This window comes from Leiobunum rupestre, chromosome 4 (genome assembly GCF_980474605.1).
Source record: "Leiobunum rupestre chromosome 4, qqLeiRupe1.1.hap1, whole genome shotgun sequence".
In the NCBI taxonomy this organism is placed as follows: Eukaryota; Metazoa; Arthropoda; class Arachnida; order Opiliones; family Sclerosomatidae; genus Leiobunum; species Leiobunum rupestre.
The window spans coordinates 24,658,101-24,678,699 of record NC_143387.1 but is presented as its reverse complement, the minus strand read 5'-3'; the positions used below and the strand labels follow the sequence as shown (position 1 = coordinate 24,678,699).

The following is a 20,599-nucleotide window of genomic DNA, read 5'->3' as shown; positions in this document are numbered from 1 at the left end:
GCTTTAAGAGCTGGCGGTTAGTCAAGTGGCTCTCTGTGCTTTGTTGATGGTAAGGTTTTTGCTTCTTGTAAATACATTTGGTGTGGATATTTGGATATCTACGATTTCTAACGCAGTCAATGATTTCTTGGGTGTGCGAGTCATTATATGATATTGGAAATTGGACGGCATTGGTCTTTTTCATGTGGTATGCGTCACAACGTCAACAGGAAGTGAACGAGTCGTCCACTACCAGATATCTACGGTATCTTCATCAAGGGCGAGTGTTGAAATAAATTGAGCGTTAAAGATGCGGCAAGTATTTCGTAAGCGAGTAATTCCAAAAAGCCTCAGTAGATATTTCATTAAAATTTGCTTCGTATTATATTTAACTGATAAACTTGTTCTGTAAAAGGGTTTAATTCAATTGTGCATTGTTATAGTACGTCTAACTTACTGTTGTAACTACTTAACTTATGATATTCTGAATAAATTAAAATTGGTCGTTTCGTCTCAATTATTTTAATTATAATAAAAATTTTATACAGGGCGGGATAGAAATGGGTTAATATTTTTAACAAATAACTCTAAATTGCGGAGATATATCTTTAAGGGTTATCTCGAGAAATTAATACCACTAGGGACAATTCTTCCGAGGAGAGGTATATTTTGCCTTGCCAACTTGTTTTTCTTTGTTTTCGATTGGGATTTTTTGTATAAGAAAAATTATTTTCATAAATTATATCAAACCATAGTTATACAACTAGTTTAAGAGTTGGAAAAGTCCATTTTGTAGAATTTTAACACGCAATTTATTCCGAAAGTCGCATGTGGATAAATTTAATTAGTAAACGCTACAATTAGTCCATTTAATAATTTTCATTCGCAACCTTTGGAGAAAATTGTATTTAAAAATTTAGATATTAATAACTTAATTCCTAGCAAAACTTTGGCTAGAAAGAACTGTAGTAGAATAGTTCTACCGTTGCGCAAATTAGTGCTACCACTTGATAAAACTAATTTACACAAATTAGAAACAATACTAAGTTATTCTATTTTGGTCCAGTAATCGCTAGAGCACATAAAAAATTAATTATTAGATAAATATTGATACCGATTTAAAACCGTGTATTGTGACGGATTATTAAGTCAAATATATATAAAAACCTTTTGGGAGAGCAAACAATATTTTTCAATCTCAACTGAAACTCGGTCTGAACGCCAAATCGTATCTGTTTCAACTTTTCCTTTTCAGTCTTAGTTTACGCGGCCACTCCTAGGAATGAATAATTTTCCGAGAAAGCACATGTTATTTTCAAGTAACAATATGACCAAAATTGGGAACCCAGTTGAAAGCCAAAAACGCATAAAGTACACAGAGATCTATTCCCTGCAAGGGCACTAATGGTTTTCTTAGACCCTTTTAACTTCTACAAGCATGCTCGTAAAATTTTATGGAATTTCTCACTCTTTCTCGTTACAAGCATCTTACGCTTAAAGGAATTAAAAAATTTTCAATACAATCACAACGAATACAAACATATTTTAAACAAAATAGAATTTCAAGAAATACATTAACCAAACATCAATACGAGTTATGAAAAGTTGAACACTATCATCTAGGAGCAACAAACAAAGGAGAACGCTGCTAGCATTTAACCTCGCTAACGATTACAGCCTTTGGCACTGGGTGTAAACTTGGAACCACAGGATGTCTGTATTGAGTTTGTAAGTTATCTCTCCACTAGATAAAGGGGTTTCCCTACGCGATTTCTTCGGTTTCCCCTTTCCATAAAAACATGTAGAGGTTAGCGGTATTAGTTAGTGTAGGGAGTTGTTTGCTCGCGTGGCATGATGGGCTTGCCACCACCCCCTACGCATTGTAACCCAGCCACCTGTTTAAAGGCATAAAACCTAGGTAGATGACTTGAGCCTAGGGTGGTGCCTTGGTTTTTAGTCTAGCTGATTTTTGGAGGTTGATAAACTCTCAGAAAATTATCAAACAAAATTCTCGTTTGAACTATGGAACACGGATTTCTTTAAATATGCCATGTTAAGACCACTGTTTTGGTAATAAACAATAATTTAACCAGTAAGACATTGACCTTTGTTTTTACTAGACACACCATTTCCTAGACAATTTTATGAAGTTGTAAAGAACTGGAAACAGATTGCATAAGGTATTATAATCATTGTATTGCAAATTAAATTGATCAAACCTTATGGTATTTATTGAAATTTAATAACCTGCTCTTTATTGGTCTTAGAGGCCACAGTTTCGGTCAACGAAAGTGGTGTAAAATGAAACCCCTTATGTTCGATCGAGTGGGGGTCCATTAATTATTTAACCTTTACCACCTGAATACAAAGTCTTCGCGCGTGACTGCACTGAATTTAATAAGGAACATAAAGCCTTTTGTATTGGATATTAAGATCCTATTGTATTGAGCAGAAGGGTATTTTTATAAACCATAAAGACCAATTATTGACCAGTAAATATATGGTTTTCACCCAATGGCACTGCTGAATGAGCATATTTAATTAAACTAAAAGTAAAATCCTAATTAGGCCAGAAATACGGCATTACATAATCCGTATTAAGTGTATAATTTGTATTAACAAGTTCATTGAGTTCGAATACAAAGGTTTCTAAGAGAATTTGCAATTATCCAAAAGTTACGGGTCTAAATAATTTGTGTTAATAATAATAATAATAATAATAATAAGCTACGCTTTTACCTAAATCAGCTAGCGACTTTTATTTCCTTTATTTCAGGTGGCCGATTTATAGAAGCGTGGTGGAAAGCCTATCATGCCAACAGCCAGTTTTTACGGAAAAACCAACTATGCTATCGCTACCCAATTATCACAGTTTATGTTGCAGTGAGTGAGGGGTACACCTCCTTCTATTGTTTGAACAACCTTACTACATGCTCAGGTTCTTTATTGGTAAACGCTTGGAAGGGATATTCAGTGAAACTTAAACTTCGCTGTATGAATTATAATAATTAGTCCCAGATGAATGAGTATATAATAATAATAATCAGCTAGGCTTATACCCAAGGGCCAAGGCACCACCATAGGCCTAAGTCATCAAACGACTTTTAAAGCCATTAATTCAAGTGAAAAAATCCAAAATCCCGTACACAAAACAGGTCCGACCCCTAGATAACTATCCCACGAGACTATCCAAATGCACGCTTCTGTAGCTGTAAACAAAGAAAAGGTCAGCCACTCTGGGGGAAAGCTAGATATAGTAAAATAAGGTAGTTTTTTTAAAGGATGATTAGTAAAATTGAAAGGGGGAAACAATCTGGTTTTATTTTCCTTAACAGGAATAGCTTTTACAAAATTGTACAATAAGTTGTTTTAATTAAAAAATGAATATACACATTTCCTGTTAGTATTACAGTTTTCCTTTTCACGGAATATGAAAGAACCGTAAATTTTAAGATAGAAATATTTTTAAATTAAGGATTTAGAAGCTAAATGGCGGTATAAGCTGTGTTGTCGGTTTCTGAATTTAACTGTAAATTATTAAGTTAATATTGATGCACTGGGACTCAAATCTTTGCGCTAGCACCTTTGAGGTATTATCACTGAAGTTATACCTGATTTTACCAGTTGGACGAGCGGACGGAATTACCCCACACACCCTAATATCTAAATAAAAAACATTATTTTATTTTGTTTATTTTATTCCACTATCACTATTGCTTAATTCTTTAGAGTTAATCTTGAAAGCAAAGTTAAGAGCGGTCAATACCATTATTGAATTTTTATTGTAAATTGAGCCTAGTTAAAAAACGAATTCTTTATTTTGAAATATTTAAGAAGCGACTATTTCAAACGGTCATTTACAACCTAGTGTCAGTCTTAGAGTAAAATTATTCGGTAATTATGAGAAAGTGCATTAGTGCAAACATCAGGGGTCATTATACCATCGGTAAAGAGTACTTGGATTTCGTGTCGGACAAAACTCGAAAACATGTAGAACAATGCGATGGGTTGCAAGGGTTCCTAATATTTCGAAGTTTCGGGGGTGGAACCGGGTCCGGATTCGCTTCTTTGCTGATGGAAAAGCTGTCCATGGAATACGGCAAAGTGGCCAAGTTGGAATTCGCGATTTACCCTTCACCAAAGGTACATTTTGTTAACGTAAAAGCGTTGTCAATAATTGTAACCGATTATCTTTCAGGTCTCGACGGCAGTGGTCGAGCCGTACAACTCAATTTTGACCACCCACACGACCCTCGAACATTCGAGTTGTACCTTCATCGTCGACAATCAGGCCATATTCGACATTTGCAACAGGAATCTGCAAATAGAGCGTCCCGACTACGTTAGTCTCAATCAGCTGATCGCCCAAGTGGTTTCCTCCATCACGGCGTCTCTGAGATTCGACGGCTCGCTCAACGTCGACCTCTCAGAATTTCAAACCAACTTAGTTCCGTATCCCCGCATCCACTTTCCGCTTGTCACCTACGCCCCTATCGTCTCCCGCGATAAAGTGTATCACGAACCATTGTCGGTCCTGGACATCACTCGTTCCTGTTTCGATCCCAGCAACCACATGGTTGGAGAAAGATTACGAAGAAGTTGGTAGCGATGACATTGAATTCTATGGTAGTTTGTTTATAACCATGTTTCTTGATTACTTTAAAGCAATAAACGTTTTTTATTTTTTCAATTGAGCGGCTCTTTCTATATTTTTGACAAACGAAATGGGTGGGGTAAGCCGTTTTTCGAAAAGGCTGTTCTGAAAACTTTCATTGAAAGCATCTCCTGAAACAGGAATCCATACCTCTACTTGGAATGCTTATCGCGGAAGATTTTCGTCTCGATGTGGCTGATTTTTTTGACGTAACTATGTTAACTTTACTAACAACAACGTGAGAGGGAAGCGCGTGCAGAGGGGATTTTTTCACTCGTAGGTGGGGCAAAAGCCGTTAGAGTGATCTTACCATACGCGATACGACAGGATAAGCATTCCAAGTAGAGGTATGGATTCCTGCCTGAACATATAGTTCAGCGTGTTTTTCTTTTAAAGAGATAATGCTCGAAGTGTAATACTAATTGTCCCGACTTCACCAGTAAACTGTGAAGTGTATTTGTAGTTAAAGTTGTTAGCGAGTAAATTGCAAAACTATACGGTGGTCTAGTGGCAATATTTCAACGACGCCATTTGCCTAGGAAGGGCTGGGAGGTAACCTTTTAAAATCGACTGATTTCTAAAAAGGCTAAAAGGACATCGCATTTCTTCTATGGGATTTGGCTTTCGACCGATTTTTTTCAAATTGAAACATGTTGTTGGGCTTGATCAAAGGAGCCGAAATTCCGGGTGCTTCCCAGAACCGAGCGTCGTATTTGGTTTCGTTCTGTTCGTACGACGTTCTGAACGCACGATGAACGAACTCAGTAGATAAATAGTTAAGTATTGAGTCTTAACTGTCGTGTGACCGTGACTTTAACCGAGTATGTGCTGTATCGATAAATAAGTGAGCCCGGACTAGCGACGCGCGAGCGTAGAGCGCTAACCAATGGGTTGTGACTCCTTTTAACAAATAGACTATACTAAGTTTTGTCCACTTTTGACCGCTGATACTGGACAAACTATAAGAGCTAGGGAAAAATGTCAATAGACAATTTTGCTCCTTTGATCAAGCTTAGCAACATGGTTCATTTTGAAAAAAATTTGTCTAAAGCAAAATCCCATAGAAGAAGTGCGATGTCCTTTGGATAAAATTTCAAAGTAATAAAAAGGATCTGAAGGGATAATCCTAAAGGATTTTATATAAAATGTTTAAAGGCATGCAACGGCACTTGAAGAACGAGTAGCTCTTTTCCTCGCGGTCAGAAAAATAATATCATTTTCCCCAGTTATAGTGCGTCAGTACGTGCTGGGAGGGAATAAAGCAATATTTTTGCCATTTCCTTCGTACTTCATTTTGTAACTGGAATGGTTACCGTATACGGTGTTAATCTCTTCATACATTTGCAACGCGAATTAGACGCATCTGGAGTGAAATTCATCGATGAGATTGTAATGAAGGGAACGGTGGGCTTAGTCATCCTTCTCTCATTCACTCAGCACCAGATAAAGCTAAATAATAAAGAGAGATTTGATTATTATACCGTGGCTACCCCCTCCCCCCCTTTAAACCCGTAAAACGGACTGGGAACTGGTTAATCATAACGTAATCTGACGCCCCGAAGCCCTTCCATCCGAATTCAATTTTACGCTCCTTCGAGGTGATCAGACTATCCGCGCGACGAGTCGAAGGGGTGCCAGGGGTGGACCCTCCTCCGAGGCGCGGATTTATTAGGTAGGGGTCTCGGCAATGGGATGATCCTCTTGCCATTGTCTAATCCGCGTCATCGGCGTCCATCCAATCTCGAGGTTATACCTTATGGCCCGGGCCTTTAATACCACGCGCGCGCCATCGGCGAATGCGGTATACGCGTCCTCCCATTTTCCGCTAATTCAACGCTCGATCAACGTTTCGCCAGCAAGATTTAAACTGTCTAGCGAATTATAATTGAAAAGCTTAGGACCTTAAAATTGGAGTCTGATTTGGACTTAGCGCGTAGACCAAACATCGAGCGTCGCTGCTGGGGTTCGGGCGCGGCGCCTCGAACGGACTAATTCCCGCCGCCGCCGCTCTTTATCATGTGGACACAATGAATGTTTGAACGCAAAACGTGTTGGGAGGAATCCGAAAGTGCCACGGCCAATTTTAGTTCGACCCCCAACCCCGTTTCCTCAACTAGCGTTTCCGCAATCGCGCTAATTCTCTCAACTCAAATCTGTTCCGCGGACTTCAAATCTACGAAGTCCTTCCAGCCATAAATGCTTTCGGACGCGCGATTCAGTTCGTTTTCAGTGTTGTTCTAGAGCGGTCGCGTTCGATTTTGAGCGGAAGTAGCCTTATTGTCTTAAGCCTCGTCATGGCTAAGCGATTTTTGACTGGTCAGCGTCCAAATCAGATCGTTTCCTTAGATTGGCAAGATTAGGAGAAAAGCGCTTCGTACGATTAAAGTCAAGTACTGAGACGTAAGGTAACTCCACGTCTTACGTACCATGGAAGATACGGTCGAACAGTTCTCCGCTTTCCAGCTCTGGATAGAAGACACTGAAGTATCGAGATAAATAACCATTTAACAAGCTACACTTTACGCCGATGTGCTTCTTAGGTTATTGGATCGTGCAACGAACTCCGGTGACTGCGAAGCAAAAGCGCCAAATACTCTGCCAATATACCTAGAACCAAGATTTGTTTCTGGAAAAATAGATAAACGCGCCATTATAATGGAACTATCAAAATATAAGACGTAACATTTTTGTAAAAATCTATATTTATCCTCGGCTGTCGCGAAGAGCAATCCGCTTTTTGGGGGTCCGTGGAAACTGGTAAACACGTCGATCGAGTGAGAGTCCCTGGCTGCAAAACGCCCTTAGGGTTAATTCCCCGTAGTTTGTTTAAAGCGGGATTGAAAGCCTGGACAAAAGCTGGTAATCCCGAAACGTAAGTGTTTGTTCTCGTCGAGAAATTTGTACTTTACAATTGCGGAGGTCGTTGGGTACTTCAGCCGAGGAGAGGAAGACTTCATCATGTATTGCCCTTCGGGGATGGTTGCCTTCTCTCGTCTCTGTTGGGATGATAAGGACGCGGAGAGAGTCCGCGAGGGGGAGTATTAATCCCGCCTCTGCCATGTCGAGCCGTCAGATTTCAAACTTCCCATCAACTTTAACGCCCTGACCCTAGAACAACAAGAAAATTAAGTCCATTTCAGCCGCCCACTACGCTCTTTCAGCCGCGGAGAAAACGCCCCGACAATAGAGTCGATCAACAAGCACCGATCACCCTTAAAGTTGTAACGTACAATGTCATCCTCGCTTCCCTTTCAACGCTCCAGGATATATTAAGAAAAATACGACGTACGTATAATAAAATAACTTTCCGCATTTCACCTATACTGTGGTAGCAAATAATATTCCTTTTAAGCATAACGCCAATTTTTGTTTTTATCGGGCTCAGGACGGTCTTTTTTAGGATAAAAAGCACGTTCAAATATTGCGGAAAATGTTGAACTAGGCAAGAATTATGGGCACGAATCAAATCTTACTCGGTTGTCATAAAAAAGAATGACAATAAAGACGGTTACCATCCCTCACCGGGGGAGTAAATTCTATATTGATGGTGGATCAACGAATTTCTTCTTTGGCCACCAGGTTTCACAGAAGCTAAGGATGATTGGCTCTATTATAAACTAGACGTAGCAGACGATTTTTCCATTTAGTTCATACTCCCATTACTGGGGTAAAGTGACATCTAAACTGAACTCAAGGCTCGAATGTGAATATGTCTAAGCTTTCCTCAAATCTGAGTTTCCGAAAGTCGATGTATAAATATGATGACTTTGTCGTAGTTTAGTACTTTCCGTATTTCGTTTGTAATACTTATCAACCTAAATGATGTCGATGAGTTGTGACAAACTTACGAATATGGACAGATACAAATTCGACTTTGACAGGGTTGCCACAAAATTTTCAGATTCAAATTCCCTGTTTTCCCTGACCATTTTAAGAGATTTTCCCTGACTTATTAAGGCCAAAGTTTTTCTTTTATATTTTACTTTTATCAGAAGTTAATAAATTTAGATGGACTTATATTTCAGTAAAAAGGTTATTGCAATGTTGAAAAAATTTGCCAAACATTCAAGGAAATAAATGATAATCGTGGAATTTGTCATAGATCTAGAGTTAAATTACCTTCAAAAAGTGCCAAGATAAAATGGAATTCCCTGACTTTTCCCTGAATTTTTACCAATTCTTAAAATTCCCTGACTTTTTAGGCCCATTTTTAAATACCGACTTTCCCCCAATTTCCCTGTTTTCCCTGACGTGTGGCAACCCTGTTTGATCAAAATGTTTGTAAATCAATATTATTCCAAACTTTTATTTGATCCAAACAGAATTGTAATCAAACTGGCATAAGCCCGTGCAAAATCTAGCTTTGGAACCTTGAGGTACATTTCAAAGCCTTGTCGAACCTCAAGTTGCTATTTATCTTCTAAATGTTCTATGAAAATAATTACGTAAGATTTCTACGACAGATGTACATAAAATTGAAGACAAAATGTAAAGAAATTTTATTATATATCACCAAAAAACAAGACCGTTAGCCGCGGTCTGAAATGTAACAAAGAATAAATGGATTTTGGTAAACATTTAGCCGCACCATAGTTGTAGAATTTAGATCTCGGTGCTGTGATTGATCAGGCGAAATTACATTTCCACCGTTATAGTTATCGGGAAAAGTAGACTTAAAATTTTCTAGAAATAAATTATTTCACTCTATTAGATATACACGTGTCTTTCAATATTGCATTGCTTTGGAATAACATAACGTAGGTCAAGGCTTCCGCTTCGAAAAATTTATTACGTTATATATTTTTTGAACTTTCATTTGGTTTATCACTAAAATGTCCAAAATTAATTCTATAATTCTCAGTTTCTCCTTTACTTTCTAATTTTCTACTTCAAAACTTTTTAAAGTGGACGTTCAAAAAATCACAAATCTTGATTATATATTTCTAAATATTTATATATTTCTAGACCTAGTGAAGAAAATTCTCTAACAAATATATTAAAATGGAATGAAATCCGAAAAATCACTCAATTAAAAATTTCTATTCATATTTGGGTTAACGAATTTACGCGTAATCAAATTACTTTAATGGATTATCACTAAGAATACATTGAGCACGAGTAGCACTACGTGTTATCTGTTTTCCGCTTTCGTGGTGATGTAGTGGAATTTAAAACAATATATCAACCATGGCTCTAAGGCAGGGTGTGAAGGACAAAGGACTAGCCTTCCATTATAGTGATGATGACGTCTACAGCGGAGTCGTTTTTTTATAGTTATTGACCACGTGTCTGACAGCGATGATGACCGTAGATTTTATTCATGTAGCTATTAAAATATTGCCTTAACTTAAAAGAACATCATGGTTTTAAATTTAAAATTTGAAAATAATATTTTTTAAATATACTGCAAACCGAAACTCGCGCAGGGTAGAGATAGTTAAGAAATTGACGTCATCATCTTGTCAAAGGCTTCAAGCCAAATCGAGGGGTCGGACATTTGCCTCTTTTGTGTACGGAATTTCGGATTCTTCAAAAATCCATAATTTTTTATTGTGGATTTATAATACAAAGTATATGGGAGCGAAATTCTTGGATTTTGTATTTGTAGATTTGTATCCAAATTTTGTACAGGATTTGGTCAAATGTCCGACTCCTCAGATAGTTCGTTGCGCATGCTACGAGGTCAATTGATACTTTGCAAAATATCCACTACAATGTAGATTATACTTAATATCCGATAATCCGAATTAATTTTTATACAATTTATTTACTAATTTAATTCCTAAAATTTATTATTTAAAAGACATGGTTTAGAAAAACTTAAATTCACAAATGGTAACCTCTTATTTAAGAAGAAATTTGTTTGGACATTTCTTTGTTCTAGATAGGTAATAATTGTAATTTTACTATTTAAATATTTTTGTTAAGCCTATTTCTAAAAAGTGAACATTAGAACTGTTGCTTTGCTAAGATATAGATATTCTAAATGTTTCTAAGGAAATATCACAAAATGTGTTTTCTTTACGGTGTGTTCGAGTTCGAGGTGATTTTGTTCTCCTTGAGACTGCATTTATAATTAATTATTTTTGGCTTGAAGTACAAACACGAGTGTTTATAAGGCAAACACCTTTGTTACAATAGTGAAAAATTAGTGAGTAAGATATATAATTTTAATTGCCCGACGTGAAACTGCGAATAGCGGGCAAAATATGTCGCAATTTAAGGGAGATTTTTGAGCTAAAATGAAACCTTATTCAAAAGTCGTTCGCTTAAATTGAGTCGCGTGTAATCGCGAAATCAATGTTTAGAGTCTATATAAACAATATATGTTTAAAGATTATTCATTAGAAAACAAAAGATATTTCGGTATAATAAACAAGTTTTAAGTACAATTTGGACCTTTTTTCCGTAAATATTAGGTTAACCTTTTTTCCTTTGCAAAATTGTAGGTTCGATTCGATAAAGGTTCGTTGCATTCCTAAAACGTTATGCAAATAAGGAAATATTTTCGCGCGTAAACAATTTAATGATTCCAAGAAAAAAAAACAAAATACAAAACAAATCACGTTATATTGGAGCCGTAATAATTGTAATATAAAAATTATCACGCGAAAAATGCGGTGTATTTCATTGATAAATATCAAAATCATTAACTTCACGTTTCAAATAGATTTGACTTGAGGTTTTTATGTCTTGATTAAAGGTGTAAAATAATGAAAGGCGTGGTACATTGGTTTCGTCGCTTCCGATAGGAACAAGGTTCCGCGCACCTTCGTGAAAATGATTAATATAGTTATATATAAAACGTAACAATCCTAACCCGAAAATGTCTTTTAACGGAATGAAATGCGGAGTATCAAAACAGTGAGCGCTTAGATTAAATTGGTCAGTCGTGCTTTCTGGCCATAGACGCGGTGGGAGGCGTTGAACTCTTCTCGTACTCGGTGGGATAGTTGCTGGCGTGGCCGTTGTCCGCGTTCCGGATCTCTTCCAGCGGATGGCACTCTCTCCAATGAAGTTTCAAAATGTTTTTGGTTAGCATTTGTTCTTGGATGAGGGTTCCAACGTACCACAAGGGAGCGTACTCCAGCGTGATGAGCCCCACGATGTTGAAATCGAAGATGGTGTAGTCCCAGGGACAAGCGCCGAAATAGCTGAGTACTAAACCGGTGGTAAACTCCCAGGAATACGTCCAGAGCAAGTAGATGAGACCGCGCAGGACAATGTGTACGCTGTCTTCCATCCGCAAGAACATGCGTTCTATGCCGTAGCCGCAAACGGCGTAGATGAAGAGCGACCACACGCTGGAGCACCCGGGGAACTTCCAGTTTGTATTGACCACGAACTCCCAAGCGGCCGTGAACATGACCTCGGTGACGTAGCCGTGGATCCCGTATATGTACAAACGGATGAAGGTGGACAATCGCGAGCTCCGTTGAGCCGAAAAGGTCCGCGACTTCCCCATGTTTCGAATGTTTCAGAAAGGGTGTCTACCGAATCCTACTAGTCTCCGCGACTAGAAACGAGATTTAAATGTTTTCGGCGAAGAGGGTCGGTTATTTCGGAGGATATATTTTCGATTTTTAACGACGATTTTTACTAAGAGGCCGAGTCACGTGTTGAGCCACTAGAGTCGGCGTTATTTACCAGCGACTTACGAACGCGTTCCGATCCAATGCCTTCCGACTGGAAACTCGATTAAAATTTAGAGACTAATTTAAAAGAGGATTCGAGAAAAACGGGACACCTTCGGACGCGAGAGGTCGCCACTCGTCGTTCATTTTAAGGAAAAAGAAGGATAGTTCTCGCGGGAAGATGTCTTGCCGGGGCAAGCTTGACAGGGAAGGCTCTTTTCGCCTCCCCCCGTCCGTCCGTCCGGCTTCGCTATTATTCAGAGGGGACCGACGCGTTAGTTGCCTTCAATTTAAACAAAGCCGATTCCTTTCAGCGACAAAAGCGAAAAGTCTAATTAAAGGGGGTGTACGGAAGCGCGCGCGCGCCAGGCGAATATGCCGGCGATAAATAGGTTATAGGCAAAATCCCATCGGAGAGAAAACTCTTTTGTTTGTTGTCGAAAACGCCAGCTACACGCGCGCCCTCCAAACTCGCCCCGAAACAAAGAAGAGAGAGTGCGAAAATGTCTCTTTGGCCCTGGTCGCCGGCCGCGTATCTCTCTCTCTCGACTTTAATATTAGCCCTTTTAGGCCCCCTTTGTGCCCCCAGAGACCCCTTTGAGTCGTATTAAACAATGTAGTTTCAGTTTGGGTTTCGCCGTTTGTTAGCTTTTAGTCGGCGGCGTTTCTATCAGTCGCGGATCCTAGAAACTCCCGCCGCCGCCGCCGATAACATCTCTCTTTTCGGAGGCGCCGTTTGAGTCCTAGCGACGATATAACGCTTCCAATTAAACCTTAGGCGACTGAATCCGACTTTTATACAGCGTTAATGGCCTCGTTTCGGCGGCGCTTTTATTCGTCCCCCTCCTTGTTCGAGAAACTTTCTTCAATTTCCCGCTCTCGGTAGACGCGACTGTTCCTTTTACAACGGCCGGTAAAAACCTTCCTCGGGAGATGGCGGAGGGAAAAAAATTAACAACCTTCACTGGCAACTTTAAAGTCCGATTCGGCGTCATGATAATCGCCAGGAGACAATGGCTGGTTGCGTTCCACCTCGAGTCGTCGACGCCGCTGCTGGTTTCGTGGACGAGTGAAGTACGGAACTTTGGCGAAGAAGAGTCATTCTATACACCGGGATATCTTCGACGAAGTTGTCTCAAACTGGAGTCCACTCATCCGCCATCGAAAAGTTTCCCTCCTCGAAGAAGATGTTGCGAGGGTGGCTCGCCCCTCGCGTTTAAAGAGAGGGTTTCTGTTGAGCAAAAGTAAACAGAGTGTATCTCAAAGGTGATGCCGAAACGGAGTTCGAGCGTACTTTAACATTAATTTGCATATCAATCAGGTGGATCCTTATAACAGAGGGAGAGAGAGGGAAAGAGTTAGATGGGTCTAGTGCACGGCGCCCAAATATCCAAATATAACGATGGCTTAGGGGGGGGGGGGTATTTTATCCTCCACGCAGTTGGGTAAGCTCGGGCTAATTTAGTGATCGCGTTTGACTGCCTTCCATTATTACTTATACGTGTAAAATGTGCCACTCCCAGACGAAATTTTGATCAGAGAATAAGGTCAGTTTCCCTAATTTATATGGTCGTTAATTCTTAAAATGATTGTTTTAATTTTTCATTAATTAAATACCGCGTGAGCTACGCCAACAATCCTGATTGAAAATATAATTATAAAATCATTCACTTTCAAGGCTACAGATTTGATTTCAATCTAAGCGCATTGTTTGATCATAATGATTTTTATAATGATTACCTAATATTCCGTTTTCTGAAACTAAAATTTGGAACAGTTACTAAAAAACGAAAAAGAAAATGCTAAGCGAATATCAAATCAGTTTGCCAATAAAAATCCGTTGTTATTGAATGGCCACAATCATTGTTATAAAAAATGCAATCACTTTTTGGAAAACACCATCTTGAAAACAATTCAGCGATACATTATTAGTAAGTTTTCCTTAAATTCTACAAAATAGTTATTTCAATGGGATTTATAGAAATTACCAAGATTATTTCTATCGTACGACGAACCTAAAATAATCCGACTAACTATCGTCTCCTCTCTCAACACTCTCCGAGACCCAAATTGGTTAAATCAAATTAAGACAAAAAATGATTATAGTAGACCAGAAACATATTTAACTAAATGCTGGTACTAATTAGTTCAAAGATGTTGCCAATCCCTCTACCGGCGAAAAAAATGCTTAACTTATTCCGCGCATGCGCGAAGGTATAACATGTACTCATCTTGGATTAAAAAAAATAATAATAATAATCAGCTAGGCTAATACCCAAGGCACCACCCTAGGCCCAAGTCATCTAGTGACGTTTATGGCCTTTATTCCAGGTGGCCGGGTTAAAATGTGTAGGAGGGTGATGGCAAGCTCTTCATACCACGCGAGGCAACAGCCCCCGTCACTTACTATTAAGAAGTACTCGGGGGTTAAACCCCCCTGATAAATGGCGCTTTCGTGGCCCGTAAACTTAAATTGGAGTTTTAATTTAGTTTCTAAGATGCGTATACGACCAATAACAACATACTCGACATTTTTAAAATAATAAGCTATAAATTAACCCTACCCGGGCGGCTACCAGCCACTAGCGGGTCCTTATACATGTACCTGGTAGCAATGATATTTTTTCAATAGGAAAATGGTTTTGGCCTGATCCGAGCAGTTTACAACGAATTGTGAATTGCTCATTTTCTGGGACTAAATGTAAAAAAATTGTAGTGCATGGTAGTGTAGTATTGACGAGTTTTCTTATCTGAAACTTCCGAATTCATCATCATTCTGCAACCAACTCTATCAGTCACCGATATCGGTCAGTGTCATACTCATGGCACAGACATTTTATCGAAGGGGATCTATCACCATAAATAGTGTAAGGGGTTAATTTTCATACTTTATTAGTGTATTCATAGCTCACGAAAAACGGGGCATTGGCTCCTTTTGCCTCTCCCCTGAGGGCTCTCATGGGCATACTTATTGCTACTACGGCACTATATATTGTAACAAAATGGGGGAAATTTATCTTCTTTATACATATTTAATTTTCCGAATTTTGTGATAAGAATTTTGTCAGCTTTTAAAAGTGAAAATGTATAATTGAATTGAATATAATCTAATAATATTAATTAGCTATATTTTTTAATCTCTCCTCTTGCTGGTAAAATGGATCAGGGATATGGTCGCTTTTTTGGTATCCGCTCAATGGTTACCGGGTTAAAGGGTTTTGTTTTGGTATTTACAAAAACCGTCAGCGATAATGTGAATCATTAGAATACTTGTTAAATAAACCTAAAAAGAAGTCAGCATATTTCGGAGGGACTTCCCGCAAATATTACATAATAATCAGTTAGGCTAATACCCAAAACATCGCCTTAGGCACAAGTCATCTAGCGACTTTTAATGCCTTTAATTCAGGTGGCCGGGTTGCAATGCGTAGGAGGGTGGTGGCAAGCCATTCATGCCACGCGAGCCAACAGCTCACTACACTCACTGTTAACGTTAACCGTTTTGATGGACAGGGGAAACCGAAGAAATCGGGAGTGGAGGAATCCCCATAGCCAGAGTTTTCACCCGGGCCCACGATATGGGATCGAACCTGGATCCTCATGCTGCGAGGCGAAAGTAATAATAATAATTCGGTTCCCATTTAACGCAAAAACACTTCTTTCGACCTTTTTCCCAACTAGAAAATGCGTAACTCACTCTGCGCATGTGCGAAGGTACCACAAAAAGTGGCCATTTTTAAAGAACACAAAAGGTAGATTAGCGTCTACTGTTTTTAAAACATGGCTGCTTCAGTGATAAAGGGATATGAGTAAAAGTTGTGAAAGAAATTCAGTGGCAACGAAAAGTCTCTAAAATTAACTATTTCAACTAATCACGTTATTTAGCGCCTCCTTTTGTCATTAAAATGCATAACGGTACTTTTTAAGTCTGTTTTTGTTAAATAGATATGGTATATATAGATAAGGTCAGTAAGCTGGCGTATCTTACGTCATTATTACATATGGCAGCTCCTTGTGATGTACACTGTGTCAGAATTTATAACTCGGTGTACCTAGCAACAGGGGCCATACCACCGGAGGCCTATCATCATAGTGCCCTACGCCAGCGTCCCCAAGCCCGGACAGGTGACAAATCCAGCATGGGTAGTAGTACCCTACTACTGATGGTCGCACCTTTGACGCAAGCCGCTCAAACCAGCAGAAGGTGCAGCAATGGGTGGACCATTTCCCACTTTGCACACAGCGGTGGGATTAAGAGTGGATGCTGTAGCAACTCCAGCCGACAACCTAGCTACGTAGGTAAAGAGTCATACCCTTTGGAGAGAGTTCCTAAAGGGGAACGACGAGCACAGAAAGGTCCACATAACTCGGCACAGCTGGCACCGGAGATCCAGGTGTGCCCCAAAGGGCCGGGAAACAGGACCACCGTGCCCCACAGCAGGCTACCCAATCCGCCGAGGCGGCCAGTTTGCACGGACCCTCTCCGTTAGCCTGAGCCGAAGCTCAGTTTCCCGCCCAAACCTGACCGAAGTCGGAGGTGTAGATCCTTATGATGTACAGTCGTTGTTATGATTATCTTCCCCGATACGGGGATGGTAATAAACGTTTGATTGGGAAATTTGGTGGCACCGCAAAGTCCCTAAGCCATAGGTTAACGATTGAACCACGAATATGAAAACTCGTTTCTTACACAAATCTAACTCACATAAGTTAAAACAAACCAAACAGAGCGTAGGTATTTACTATTAAAGTAATTACAAGGTTGCCTGAATATTTTCACAATCAAATTCCCGGACAAAAATTAGACTAAGAACGTATTTATTTTTACTGTCAGGAGAATCACTATGTTGAGAAGATCTGCGGGCATCATTCTCTAATGAAGGGGGTAGTAAAAACGTCACCGGCGAATGCTTCAATTGCATCATCAGTTTCAGGGAATCAATGGGCTGATTTGATTTATTTATTTGGAAGGAGCTAGCTGTTAGTCTTTCTCCCTAAGTAGATATAAAATACATTTTTGATTAGACAAAATTTTTAATTTTATGTATTATTATTATTTATTTTTAATATTTCAGTATAAAGAAGACTATTTTAACCTTCTATTATAAAGTTTAGTTTTTTAAATCACCTATTCACCTTCATAAAATTTTCAGTGTAAATTTAAAATCTTCAACTTTTTACAAATTCTCAAAATTATCTTAACATAACCTTGAATTCCTGTGACAATAAATTTAAATTTACACTATCACCACAAGCAAATTGTAAATCAATTAGACCAAGAAACGACATTAATTTTACAAAAATTCGTAAATTTAAAAACTTTTATTTAAAAAAAAATAATCTGACCCTCCTTTCCCTAAAAATACTTAATTATCTAAAGGTTAATTTTAGACATTGCAAATCATTAATAAAACATTTATGAAAATTTAAATTTTGGAAATACTGTGCGTTTTGAGCCTAAAATAACTAGAATTAACTCATTAATTTATAATTAATGGGAAAAGTGAACGTACTCATAATATTGGAATATTCAATGGCAAGATATTTGTACAAAATAATTAAATTGATTTTGAATGAAAATGAATTACGCCACTTGGCACTTACGTCTAACGCGCCTCAAGAAGGGAAATGTGCACCCTGCCTTTAAAACGTAAACACAGAGAGCGATAGTGCCGAAGAATATTGAGTATTATTTTTCATCTTGGGGATATGCAATTCAAAACTCTATTTAAAAACGATTCCTTAATATATTTCCTTCATGAAATAATCCCGCAATGTAATATTGTGAAGCATATTAATTTAAACGAAAGCAATATTAATCTTTAAATCATAAATAGTTTAACAATGCGCCGAGGCCCAACCAAGCAAATCGGTTGCTATGCTAAATGAGAACTGTTGCTGGTACCAAATACGTCGAGATCTAATGGGTTACAACTAGTCACATATTTAAATATGAAATAGTAAAAACTTTTACCTGGCTGCCGGGTTATTTCATACAAAACAAGCCTTAGAACTGAGAAACGTCTTATCCGAAAACACGGCGGCCATTCTTATTGACGTCAGAATACGGCGCTGAAAATAAGGCAAAGGAGTATTGACTAGAGAGATCGTTTCGCTCGCGGCTTCGTCTCTCTCTCTCCCTCTCTCCCGTCGTCTGCTTAGCTTCGATCGAGATACATCGAAAATCTGTGGTCGGAGTCGTGTGATAGGTTAGTGCTGTGTTGATTTCTGTTTTAAGTATTGTAATTAATATCTTCTCATCAATGATAATTTCGTGCTAAGTAGACGGAGAAAACTTTAAACTGCAGGTTGTGGGGTTTTAAACTTGGCTAATGTCAAAAATAACTTTGCATTAGAACTGCTCTTCGAACCTTCCAAACGTAAACAGTGCGACGAGGCTTAACAATTTTCACGTTCTAGTGCGCGCCTCTACGACGATCGTAGGTTCTCTCTCGCTTCTCGCCGAGAAAGTACGGTATGCTCCTCCGCTTCATCGAGGGAACCGTTTCGCAGCGCAAATTAAGAACTTGTGAGTACTTTTTCAGACTAATTTTGTTTATACCTAGGAGTATGTCACTACGCGTACGCATCTTGATTTTAAAGATCAGTTTTAAACGAGCGTGTAGTTTGTTTTCTTCCAGCAATTTACTCCTTACTGACTATAAACAGTAAACTAATTACTAAATCAGTCACTCTATTTCTGTTCAGTCATTTTCTTATACCGAATTCGTCTATTTAATAGTTGTTTTTTTGGTGATCTTGCTGGTAATTAAGGGGAGATTGGATAGCTTCTTTAGGGGGTAGGAAACAAGATAAGTGTCCACCCCTTTTCGACCTTGTAGGGAGTTAGCACAACGGCAAATGTTTTGAATCTACAATAATAGCTCTTTCTATAAAATAATATATACGCATACATGTATAAAAAGGGTTATATTTTGGAGCGCGCGCTCCCTAATATATCCGTGTAGAGGGTCTCGTGCGTTTTCGCGCGAGCTCAACAAAAACAAAAATATGCGCGCGCTCTCTAACTTTAACTGCACGACGAATCTAACGTAATCACGTGACCTCTCGTATTTTATATAAAGAGCTATTAATTTTAATAGTCATAAAATCGTCGTAGCCATTTCCTCGCGGGGGTGGGTGGGCAGCCATTCCAACAAAATGAAGTAGCCGTTGATATGAACATTCATAGTGCAATTGCTCGATTCAGAAAGCCAGTGGGGGGAAATATTCTTCCCCTTTCCTTGTGAAAACAGACTTCCCCTACGTCATTACGTAGTCACTTTCGTCGTCTTCTCTCCCATTATCCCAAGCTTAAAGGAAGACTATGGAACAGACGATGTTATGTAGTGTTGTTAATTTTCCGGAAAAATAAAATGCGGAAAATTTCCAGAAAATTTTCCGCAAATCGGAAAAATAAAAAAATTGAAACATAAATTAATGTTTTTAACTTTTTATCGATATAAAATGTCTAATATCTGCTAATATCAGTAAACATACTACAAAACATTAATAGTATTACATTGTAGTGTTGTTAATTTTCCGGAAAAATAAAATGCGGAAAATTTCCAGAAAATTTTCCGCAAATCGGAAAAATAAAAAAATTGAAACATAAATTACTTTAAGGGTTTTTAATGTTTTTAACTTTTTATCGATGTAAAATGTCTAATATCAGTAAACATACTACAAAACATTAATAGTATTACATTGTAGTGTTGTTAATTTTCCGGAAAAATAAAATGCGGAAAATTTCCAGAAAATTGTCCGGAAAATTGTCAAACACCAGGAACGACTAGTATTTGTTTCAACCGAGGTTCAGGTCACTCTGTTTCAAGATGTCTTAATAAACAGAATAATAAATTTAATAATTTTTAATCTTATACCGCCAAAGCTACAGATTTGATTTTTATCAGATTTAATTACGAGGGTGTCCTAATAATCAAGTGATCTGCCTAGTGTTGTTAATTTTCCGCATTTTAATTTTCCGGGTATGCGGAAAATTTTCCGCAAATCGGAAAAATAAAAAATTGAAACATAAATAACTTTTCAAGGGTTTTTAATGTGTTTAACGTTTTATAGATATAAAATGTCTAATATCAGTAAACGTACTAATGATACTACAAAACATTAATAGTGTTACATTGTTAATCAGTTTAAACTAGTCTGGAGGTTTAGTTTTACTTTCAGATTCGAAAAAATTAGTTGAAAATTCCGCTTTATTTAACAGGATTGCCACACGTCAGGGAAATCAGGGAAAAGTCAGGGAATTTAAAAATGGGCCTAAAAAGTCAGGGAAATGTCAGGGAATTTTAAGAATTGGTAAAAATTCAGG

The 20,599-nt window shown here is 38.3% G+C and overlaps 2 protein-coding genes and 1 pseudogene across 3 annotated transcripts in view; 2 read left to right on the top strand and 1 right to left on the bottom strand.

Moving 5' to 3' along the window:
• The first annotated feature begins 3,879 nt into the window (after positions 1 to 3,879).
• LOC149947240 (tubulin alpha chain pseudogene) lies at positions 3,880 to 4,585 on the top strand (annotated as a pseudogene). The gene is made up of 2 exons (XR_016480239.1): positions 3,880 to 4,122; positions 4,178 to 4,585. The product of XR_016480239.1 is annotated as a tubulin alpha chain pseudogene (transcript).
• Positions 4,586 to 11,182: 6,597 nt separating this feature from the next.
• Positions 11,183 to 18,668, bottom strand: LOC149947239 (transmembrane protein 229B-like). The gene is made up of 2 exons (XM_090173168.1): positions 18,242 to 18,668; positions 11,183 to 13,498 (listed from the first exon to the last, which is right to left on the bottom strand). Exon 2 carries the CDS (start codon positions 12,096 to 12,098, stop codon positions 11,520 to 11,522), a length of 579 nt encoding a protein of 192 aa, XP_090029294.1. The 5' UTR covers positions 12,099 to 13,498; positions 18,242 to 18,668; the 3' UTR covers positions 11,183 to 11,519.
• pxb (putative Hedgehog signaling attenuator pxb) overlaps positions 18,497 to 20,599 on the top strand; it is a 291,061-nt gene continuing 288,958 nt past the window's right edge. The window contains exon 1 of the mRNA XM_090173160.1: positions 18,497 to 18,796. The gene's annotated coding sequence lies outside the window, so the exon portion shown is untranslated. The remainder of the gene's footprint in view (positions 18,797 to 20,599) is intronic.

What these genes read in the sequence shown, in the direction of transcription:
- LOC149947239 (XM_090173168.1), bottom strand. Translation starts at nt 12,098, where the DNA reads ATGGGGAAGTCGCGGACCTTTTCGGCTCAACGGAGCTCGCGATTGTCC.